Below are 10,744 nucleotides of genomic sequence, written 5' to 3'. Positions count from 1 at the left end.
TCCCGAGCCAGGACAAACCGCCAAGGAAGGGGGTAACAAATATACTTTAATAGAAAACAATCAATTTGGCAATAAACATTAAACAGAATTATGTACATGAACAGAGATAAGTTAAAAACAGACTAAAGGGGATTCATTTCTTGACCAAAGCGGAGGAAGGGTCACTTAGCACAAGCCCCTCCTGGGGCCGTGCCCCTTCACCCAAGGGCAGGGCAGCTTCCTCCAGCCCATCTTGAAGTCATCAGACAAAAACAAGTGTTTACGGGCTGAAAAGTTCCAGGTTAGGTCTTGCAGCAAGATTTCTTTTTCAGCGCTTGAGAAGAAAACCCGCTTCATCTTTCCTTGAGTATAAGGATGGTGCAAGGGGTTGAGTGGATGTACAGCAGGTGGGTCAGCTCTTTTCTTAGTGTTTAGCTGATAAGGATTAAAATTTTTACGCTGAGGATTAAAAATCCATTGCTTTTTGCAGCTGTTAGTACACAGTATTTTTGCAATTTATTTGTATTACATTTGGGCATATAAACACAGTCAGAACAAGTGTAACTTTTGAGCAAACTCATCATTTACATATCTCAACCTTAATTTAAATGACAATATTTAATTTTTCTGAAATTCCTCTCTACTACAAACAAATTTAAAGCTTCTGAATAAGTATTTGTGCTAATAGACCTAAGTCAGAATCTTTTGCAGCCCAGCCCTGGACACCTGTAACATGATACTCACTGTAAAATAATCAGTAAAAAAAAATACCTGAAAATGGTCAAATCAAAACGTAAGCTTCGTTTTCATGCCACAAACATATATCTAACTTAGGAGTCAGAAATGCAGCGCTAAAATTAGAGCAGGAAGCTTTAACAGAAAAGAATAAGCAGAAAGCGGGGCCATTTAAAGAGGCATAATCAAACACTTCCGCTCCCTAAAAAAATTTCTGCAGACAAATACCAAGATACATAGGTGTTTCTCTATGCTAAAAAAAGGGAATTGGCCTAGATTACCTGAAAGTTCAGACTCTAAACAGAAAACTACAAGTTGAAAATAATACCAAATATAGCTTCGATAGAAATTTTCACAGATTATCAGCTTTTAAGCTGACTATTTGGAATGACGCTTCCTTACTCTCACTGTGCAAAATCAATGAGATTGAAAACAAGAGCATTCTCTAGCTTGCTACTTCATCCAGTGACAGGATTCATTCGTATTTGTCTTCTTTTCACCTATGTGGCTGGAAAAAATACAGAATGCTATTTTCCCTTCATACCTAGATCTTCACGTGGTAGTCAACTCAAAGCACTAGTTTATTTCACTGTCACTTGTAGTATATAGGATTTAAACAGGAATGGCTACTGTGATTTCATTGGGGAAATTTCAGAAACACACCAAAAAAGTTAACATAAATAGCTCTGCTGAATCAAAGACCCTATACTGTTGGGCTGCAGTGTTACACAACTGGAGCAGAACTGCTCCGCAATTAAGATCCTGTTTACATGCAAATGTCTGGCAATAAACAGAGACAAACTGCAGAAATTAACGTCATATTAAAAGTTGCTTTATACAATACTGCAAGGAGCTAGGAAAAAAAAAGTTCCCTTGTAAGTTTTACGTATACTAGAGCAAACCTTTGATACTGCAGGTTGGTTGCCAAGATATACAACTTTCTCCTCATGAGGGGAACTGTTAAAATAAAAAAAACAGGCATCAGAATGAAAGCACATGACTGAGCTACGCTAGGATTAGTTTGCTGGAAACTCACAAACAGGTGATATTAACAATTTTATTTCTTCCCACTTTTTGATTAATGACATTTTGTCAGCAGCAGGACTTTTTTGTTGTTGGTTTTGCTTAGCTGTTTTGCATGATAATCATCAAATGAAATTAATCACAATCACAACAAATAATGTATAGCAAGGCAAGGATTAGGACAACAAAGTGGCATGTTTCACCAATGTTCTCCAGAAGCAGCTACTTGGTTCAACATTCTGAATTTGAACAACAGAATACAAGGATTTCTTTTAGTTAGAGCTTTCTCAAAAAAATGGGAACACCACAAAATGAGCAGTTCTTGTTAGCTATAGTCATATCGGATATATATAGATATAGATATGGTTCTGCTGAAAGGAATTCCCTCCTCTTTGTTCTTACTGAAAACAAAGGCAGCTTTAAAAATGTTTATGAAGGAGGCTGAGAAGGGCATTATCTAACTAAACCAAATAAATCATCCACTGACACTTGCATCCTATTCTTCACATTTGTAACAGGCAGACACAGTATTTAAACAAACTGAACCAATACAACTGGCAGTCTGGGACCCTGCTCTTCCTTTCCCAAAATGACTGGATTTAAGGCTCCTTTCAAGCATTTGAACAGGTAAGAATTTTAATGAAGGTTTAAACCTCTCTGCACAGTCAGACGTTAAAGGAATACAGTCCAGAAAGCTTTAGTGTAAGTACTGTGTTGAATTCTACAGCCATCACGGTACTTCAGAACCAAAGAACATAGTAAGTTCATGGCAAAAAATAAAAGTAAAGAAATAGACACAAAGGTCTGTGAAAACATCTCCCATTTTGCTGTAGGTGTCCATGGAGCGACTAATCACTTCTGCAGGGATTCCAGACAGTAAAAGAGCAGCGGTTAATACTGTCGTTTTCACCTTCTTCTCACACTAAAAGAAAAAAAAAAAAAAAACCACAACAGTATTATGTTAGTTCCTCGGTTATAATCCAATTTTGCTTTACATGTCACGAATGTTGTGCCAATTTCACGCACAGCCAGGCACATTCCACATTCATTGGTAAGAGGTTTGGATTGATTCTCTCCAGGCGCACTCCAGGATCCACAACACTTATCCTAGCTACAGATTCATGCCGTGATGGATCCACTGGAGCTGAGTGAGAGGCTGGTTAACAGCAGATAAAATTAATCACAGATATCATGCCTACTTCACACTGGCACTCCAAGCAGGCTGTAAAGTGGGGCCGTGCAGCGGCTTCTGCATGACTGGGATGAGTCCCAGACAAGGGCAATATGGGTGTAAGAAGCCAAGACAGGCATCTCCACTGGCGGAACAGGATTAATCTCATCGCACTACGTGGCAAAAAAATACTGTTACTTTTCTAACCCAGAAAAATGATTTAGAATTGAAAACCAACTGTTCCTTTCTATTTTAGTATGGCTCCATTTGACAGTTTTATCCTCTGAACTCAGAAACACACCGAAACCCTTTTGAAAGCTGTCCTTAAGATGACAAATCCTGAGGATGCAAAGTCTGACAGGCAGCCAAAGATGATAGTGGCTGAAAGTTTTGGTAATTTGATGATACTTGCTGGATATCTTAATTTAATCCAATCTAAATTAAGCTTTCAAGAATCTTTCTAGGTTTCATGAGAGAAAATGAAGGATAACAAGCTGATTGAGCTCATCTGGGTATAAGTGCAGCAAAAGCAAGTTGTGGAAATGAACCACCTCTTTAAATTCTGAAACTGAAGAGCTGATTTTAAAAAAGGCAGAAACAAGATCAAAAAGATCTAGCAGAGGAGCTAGTGCAAGTCTAAGGCTAATTCTACTGTTTTGTGTTTTGACATGTCAGCTTAGAATGACTACTATGAAGTTTAGTTTTCAATGATATACTTAACTACAAAAGAACCGCTGATTTATTCTGATTTTCTACAGGTAATCTATTATTCCTTTCAAAATGCAAATGTACCCTTTCAACTATGGATTGAGCATCATTCAATCCCACTTTACACTGTAGGCCTAACAAAATCATCAACCAAACAAATACTTCAGCACAATTAACTGGTGTAAATACATAAAGCAAGTGATGTAGCAAATCTTGCTAATAAGCAGCAAGTTTCACACACAAGTAAATGTCTCATTTCAAGTCGCCTTTCAAAAGTGATACTAGCAATGGAATGCAGAGCCCTTAAAACCCCAAGGACTGTGTCATTTTATAACAATCATCCTCCCAAATTTTGTCCAGGTATCACATGCAAAACGGCTGTTGACAGAGTGAACAGTAACCGCAGAACAGCACGGTCTAGGAGAAAAGCAAAAGTTTCCTAAATACGTGAAAGAACTACCTGACTTTGCTGGTCAGATGCTTTTAATTAGGCTACAGCTAAACAAGTTGCTGGTCACATTTTCACAGCAACTCTAAAAAAGATTTGGACTAAATCTGGGAAGATTAAAAACTAGTATAAACAATCAGCATTTAGTAACTCTCAATTCTACAGTTTAAAACAAGGGAAGAATACTTCACATGCATTGGTCCTCAAACAATACAATCTCAGCACAAGTTTATAAACATTTCAAATTAATCTAATTCTGAAAAAAATATTTTACCTTTGGAAAGTACTTGGACAGTCCCATGTAAGCAAGTTGTAGAGTAAGAAATGGTGCAAATATTGACTGAAGGAACAGAAAAGAATATACGAAAATTAACTTGGTCAGAAGTAATCGCTAAGAAAACACAGAAATTTAATGCTTCCCAAGTCATAGAAGAAAATTAGGTAGGTAAAAAAATAATATGTGGACAATAGCAACAATATTCTTTAATATTACAAACCTAAGTAAACAGGTTACATGTCAAAAATAAGGTTCTGCCTTATTTTGTTTGAGCCTAGAAACCTGAAATCGCAGCAGCGTGCAGCACTGTGTAAAAATGAGCCTGGTGACCCAGGAGGTGGCAGGCTGCGCCAGCCACACGCCTCCGTACGACGAACTGGCAGACACCTGGAATACTGGGGAGCTACTTTTCTCAGAAGACTGATAGATGAGCAGGATCTGCTTATCTTGGGACAACTATTTTTGTTCTTACTTATTCTTTTGTAGACTCCAAACTAGAAGAGCAGTTGACTCATGCTTACAAAGATGGGAATAAACTTGCAGGGGACTTAAGCTACAACAACTATTCCAGTGCTTCTGCTCTTCAAACACTGTTTTATACGGTTGTTGGAAACTGGAGTGCCTTAAGTTCCCAACTCAGTCACTACTGATAGACTACAGCCCTAGGTAAAGAGTATTTCACAGTAAGTTTGCAGTAAACTAGCAAAACAGAAGAGGGTGGTTTGTTTCCCTGAACTCACCAAGTACTTGCACACAAAAGCCCTGACTGCAATGGCAAGCAGAGCACATCCCACCAATCTAAAAATGCGGAAAGAGTCAAACTCCTCCACTGCATTCCCATTCTCTTGGCTTGGCTTCTCATTCATCAGCTGGTTCCTCAGCTTCAGAGCTTCATCAAATCTGGATAAGTACTGGTCTAATCCATGTCTAGGTGGCCGCGGTGCAGCTTCAGATGGCAGTTCCCCTCTATTACGGTGATGGAGTTCACTTGTACCCTCATTGACAAGCTCTGGAGTTTTACTGAACAAGTCCTTATCCCCTTTGAGGTCTACCATGCTGCCTGCATGGTCAGCCGTGCCTGCAATATTACAGACAGAATCACCAAGCACAATTCGCTTCGAAACTGAAGGAATGGGAAGGGAGTTTGATTTATCCTGTTCGTACTGAAGTTTTGATTCTGTGTGACTTTCATTATCTAAAGAAGAGAAACAAAAATACAGAGTTATGCACACCAGGTATGTGGAACAACACTTTAGCCACACTAGATTGGGGTCCTGGGTTGATGTCTCCGCTTCCGAAGTGAAAACGCAGATGTATGATTAATAAATGTGCTAATTATTAATCACAAAGCCATCTGACATACCTGAATACAAGCAATCCCATTTTAAAAAGAAATAGGCTCAGCTGACACACAACCTGCTTGTGTATCAAAGGAAAGGTTTACACTCAGACTTAGGTTACACCACAGATGATGATAACGAAAAGGGAAGAGCACAGCATGGACCAGACTGAAAAAGCTCATCAGCTTCACCAAAATTATATTTTTACACAGCTTGAGTTGGCACACTCCTGTCCTCCCTTGGCCAGCCTACAAAGAACTCCACCTGTACCACATGCTTTGCATTGCAGGGCACTCTTTGGAAATGGCGCAGACACGAGACAGAAAGCTGTGCAATGCAGGTTGGAAGTTGAAGCTGTCAGCCAGCAATGGAAAAATGGAAACGTTGGACTTCCTTAAGCAACAAGACTGCACGCACAAGATGTTGTTCCAAATACATGCAGCAACATAAAAAAAGGCAAAGATTTACAGAAAGTGAATCACACAGAAGGAGCATTAAAGACTGACAAATGAACAGGCAATAGGAGAAGCACACTTTGGCTTGTTCTTCTGTATTGTCAGAAGCAAAGCAGTGTTAACCTGCTTTGTATTAAACCTGAACACCTCATCTTACAGAGAAAGAGGTGATGCCAGAGAACAAAAACCAAACCGAGAGGCATGCAGAACAGGTCTGGTCCTACCAGAGAGGAAGAACCAACACTTAAAGAGTATTTTTCAATATTCAAGCAGACTAATTCATGGCTTATGGGCATCCTTGTAAAGTGAAATCTGAGAACTCTTTCCTGACAAGTCAGTCAGCCTCCTCGAAGTATGCACAGAAATATAAATGACCTATGAATCTGCAAGAAAATTCTGCGTGGCAACCACAAACATCCAATGACTGGTTATTATCCCAATGTGAGAAAACTTTGATTTAAAAACACAGCTATGAACGCAAGCAGTTACTGAATGAAAACGTGGGGGAGGCTCACCGTTTCTTCAACTAAGAAAAACTACTTGAAGTGAAATGACAGCTTGTCTGCTCGCTATGTAAGAACAGTAACAGGCCCAAGACCCGATCTCGGCACGTTTCTGATGACACAGGTATTTTATCCGCGGGTCTCTCGAGGACCATAGAAGGTTGTGCTTCGCTTGAAGCACCACTGAAACGAAAGATGCACTGAGGGGCCAAACAACAGCCGCTGGCAGCCACCGCTCCTGTCCCACGGGGAGACTGCAGGGAGCGGCTACGGCAGGAGGAGGCCGCAGCCGGACGTTACCGCCAGCCCCGCGGCCGGGAGCCCTCACACCGCCGCCCGCCACTGAGCTCACCCTTGCCCGCTGCGGGCCGGTGGAAGCCCATGATGCGGTTGATCCGCTCCTCCGAGTTCATCAGCAGCTTTCTCCGCCGCAGCTCGGCTCGGCGCTGGGAGGCCGAGAGACCGGCGGGGGCCCCCGGGGGCGCGGGCGCCGCTCCCGCCCCACCGCCGTCCTCCATCCCGAGCAGAAAAGGCCGCGGCGTTACCTCAGCGCCGCACAATGGGGCCGCCCCGCCTCAGCGCGCAGGCGCCAGCGCCGCCCGCCGCTGAAGCAAGCGCCACCATCTCGCGTACGGGCAGGAGAACAGGGGGCGGCGCGGGGAGAGCCCTCCGGGCGCCGTGCTCGCTGACAGTACGGCGCCCGCACTGAAGATGGCCACTCGGGCCTCGGAAGTGACATCACGGCGCGGAGAGGCGGGAAGGGACAGAGGGGGCGATGGCCGCGGGGCGGCGCCGGCCCAGCGGGGCTGAGGTGGTGGCGGGGGGGACGCCCAGCTGAGGGAAACCTGACTGACGGCTTCAGCCGGGTAAGGGCTTTTGCATGCCTGTGGGAAAAGCAAACCGGCGGTGACGTGCCGTCATGCTCGGAGCTGGCCCGCTCCTTCCTTAGCTTGCTTAAAATTGTGGGTTCGGTAACCTTGCGGCGTTCGTGAGGAAAATCTGCTTAACAATGCCACGTAAGGAGGAGCGCAGGATGGTAACGTCTTCCTTAGCACACAGAGAGGTGAAAGCAGCGTTCTGCATAGAAAAGTATTAGAGTAAGTGAATGTTCGTGTTTTCTAACCCAAGTAGTATTTACCTAACACTCCGGAACTAGAAAAACAAGTTAAAATTGTGACCATACAAAAGCAGCGGAACACCAGAGGTATTCCCAAGACTGTGTTCACAGAGCTGTTTAATTTCCAGCACACGGTGTTTAAACTACAAAGTGCAGGCCCCCGCTCGCTCCTTGCACGGAACAGGGATTTTTTTCTGTTGGAAAAGGTTTGAGTGCTGCCGTGCGGCTGAATTTAGGAAGTTGATTTGTCATCGCTGGGCAGACTCCAACTGCGGGAAGAGAATACGCTGTTTATTGGAGTGCCAGCAGACAGATGTTTTCAGGTGTGCAGGAAAGGGACACCCAACGCAGGGAAATGCCTTCTAGGGGACTGTTAGGCAGCACAGGTCAGCTTCCCAAATTATATTCCCAGTGAACACATTCATGTAGTATCACTGCACTGGTGTTAATACGGTAAGCAGCTGAAGGGATTCACCACACATACTGAGGAAAAAACCAAGGGAACATGGACCTCTCAAGGATTCCAGAATTACCGTAACATTATAAAACAGGGAGCATCTTCAGTTCTTTCTATCAAGATACAGTTGGCGTAATATTCCTATTTATGTACAATAAAAAGTCCATCACACCTCTACTTGTGTGACAAAAAGTGATAAAGCTGGGCCACAGTATTCTTCCCTTAGCTGAACATTGACATAGCTAACACACATAGCAAAAGTACCTGAAAGCCAAACCAAATGAAGACAGTGACATGAATACTTTCCATCAATACTTCAAGCTAATTACCTGCAACATCCTTGACACTGAGCAACTCGCACTCCTTAGCTCACAGACTGCGCCCCAGGCACTTCAATTAGAAGCAGGACTCGCATCAAGATCCTGTACTTGTAGTTCCAAAGGCCGGTGCTAGGATGGCTGCCTGTTGAACGCCAAGCCACAACCAGAGCGGAGAAATTCAGCAGCAGCCTGACAGACTGTTACATGTATTAGGGAAAAACTTTGTGCTGACAAGCCCAATTAGTATTTCTACGATACTAAGTGATTTAGAGAATGATAGAATTCTGTATTAAAAAATTGTTAAATACAAAGGCCAAACTACCAAGCTCATGCATTAATTTATATACGATGAACCAGAAGCAGCAGAGATGACAGCTTATAAAAAAATTGGCAGGCATAAGATGGAATGACGCTTACAAAAAGGTGTTGAAAAAACAGGATGTTAAATGAAGATACAGGATTACCTACAATAAAATTGATCACCATCTTGGGAACACTGCTGAAGGCTAAGTTCCAACCATCAATGTCAGCAGGCTTTGGAGACCAGCTTCCAGCCAGATGGCAGGTACCACACGGTGGGGTACAGCACCACTGCAGGCTTAGCGGCAGAACAAACCCCAAGGTAGGAGTGAGTAACAATGCTGACTGACAGAGATGCTCTGGAGGGACAAAAAAATGCCCAAATTTTCTCAAATTGCCTCTCCGTTTCTATCACCTAAATACTGTGTTTTAGCTAAAAGTAGAATTTATCACTTGTTGGTACATGGTGTTTATCTCGATTGATCAAATACATTATCCTATTTTTATTTATAAGAAAGGACTGATGGACTTGCATGAGTTCTTTCAATTAATTTTATTGAGTAGCCAAATCTGATAAATTAGCACAGATAAAATAAGCATTTGCATGTGTTACAAATGACTTTTTACAGGAATAAACCAATGAAAATTACAAACTGTAAAAAGGAGGACAAGTAAATCCTGTCTCAAATTCAGAAGGGGGAAGATTTATAACTTCATACTGAAGATCAAATGTTTGAGTTCAGAAACCAAAAGATTTAATATTACAATATTATACACTACTTTACAAAATTAAATTTACTATAAGGATTACATCCATAATAGTAAACAGAACCTTAAAATCACATTTAATGGTCCCTTATTTAACAGCCATTCTGCATCTTTGATTAAACTCTGTTAAGAAATTAATTCTAAATAAAAGTGAATCATTCTAGTTATTGCAACACAGTCTATGTGGACTTAGACTCAAATACATTAAATTAAAAACGATAATGAAAGCAAAGTAAAATGGATGGTAACAACGTTGGCTGAACACTAATGTGTCAAATACAGAAACAGTTTTAAAAAAAGTCTTCAACTAGAAAAATAGAGTACACATTTGCAGTGGTGGAGTTGTCGTGCTGAGATCTAAGTGCCAGAGCCACTCTTGCCTATTTTTGCAGTTCATCTTCAGTGTCCTCATTTTTCAATTGTAGGTAAAAATGACACATCATAGGTAGTTTGTGTGTTCATCTGTCCTGTATTGCCCTTACAGCAATACAAGGGGAACCAGCAGGCCTTTCTGGCTGCGAGGGAATAAACTAAGAAAGTTCAACACAGAATTTCTTCCAAAGCGAAGAGAACTCCAAGAGCGTTCATCTGATTCTCGTGTATAATGTTTTGTTCTGTAGAACTGTGTAAAACTTAGGGACTCTAATTCAAAGTTCTCAATTGCCACAAAGACTGACATCTTTAGCCATTAGTCTGGTGTACATAAAGCAATGAAGCCATATCCAACATTTATGTTTTTAAAAAAAATAAGGGATATAGTAGCAAAATACGTAGTAAGAAACAGACTTTGGGTGGGCTGTTAGATGCAAGGATGATTTCCAACATCTGAGTGATAACATACCCAAACCACAAGTTTTAAGTCATAATCTATGCAAGTGCATAGCTTCCATGTATGATTTAAATGAAGAGACCCCTTTCCCCCGGAAAAAAAAAAAAAAAAAAATCAGACTGTCAAAACTTAAACCTCTTCACTATGACTAGAAACTGTGCAATTCTCTGAAAAGCTGTTCAAGTAACTATACTCCTGTTTGCTATGGAGACAGCAGACAGGGAAGCTTAAATTGGTTCTATAATTGTCTTTTCATGCTATTTAAGACATTGTTCTGAACTTTAGCTTCTTGTGCTCAAGCGACAAGAACAATT

General features: G+C 41.5%; 1 protein-coding gene across 1 annotated transcript; it reads right to left on the bottom strand.

The window, feature by feature from the left end:
* Positions 1–50: 50 nt before the first annotated feature.
* Positions 51–7,157, bottom strand: CAMLG (calcium modulating ligand). The gene is made up of 4 exons (XM_059825356.1): positions 6,992–7,157; positions 5,082–5,536; positions 4,339–4,404; positions 51–2,659 (listed from the first exon to the last, which is right to left on the bottom strand). The coding sequence occupies exons 1-4, from the start codon at positions 7,155–7,157 to the stop codon at positions 2,468–2,470; spliced, it is 879 nt and encodes a 292-aa protein (XP_059681339.1). The 3' UTR covers positions 51–2,467.
* Between the last annotated feature and the right edge of the window lie 3,587 nt (positions 7,158–10,744).

The sequence above is a fragment of the Gavia stellata genome, chromosome 16 (assembly GCF_030936135.1).
Source record: "Gavia stellata isolate bGavSte3 chromosome 16, bGavSte3.hap2, whole genome shotgun sequence".
In the NCBI taxonomy this organism is placed as follows: Eukaryota; Metazoa; Chordata; class Aves; order Gaviiformes; family Gaviidae; genus Gavia; species Gavia stellata.
The sequence above is the reverse complement of the archived record's forward strand: the minus strand, read 5'-3'. Positions and strand labels throughout refer to the sequence as shown.

Coding starts and splice junctions, on each gene's coding strand:
- CAMLG (XM_059825356.1), bottom strand. CDS start 7,157: ATGGAGGACGGCGGTGGGGCGGGAGCGGCGCCCGCGCCCCCGGGGGCC. Junction 5,537..6,991: donor CCGGCCCGCAGCGGGCAAGG/GTGAGCTCAGTG, acceptor TCTCTTCTTTAG/ATAATGAAAGTCACACAGAA. Junction 4,405..5,081: donor CTTTTGTGTGCAAGTACTTG/GTGAGTTCAGGG, acceptor CTGTTCCTTCAG/TCAATATTTGCACCATTTCT.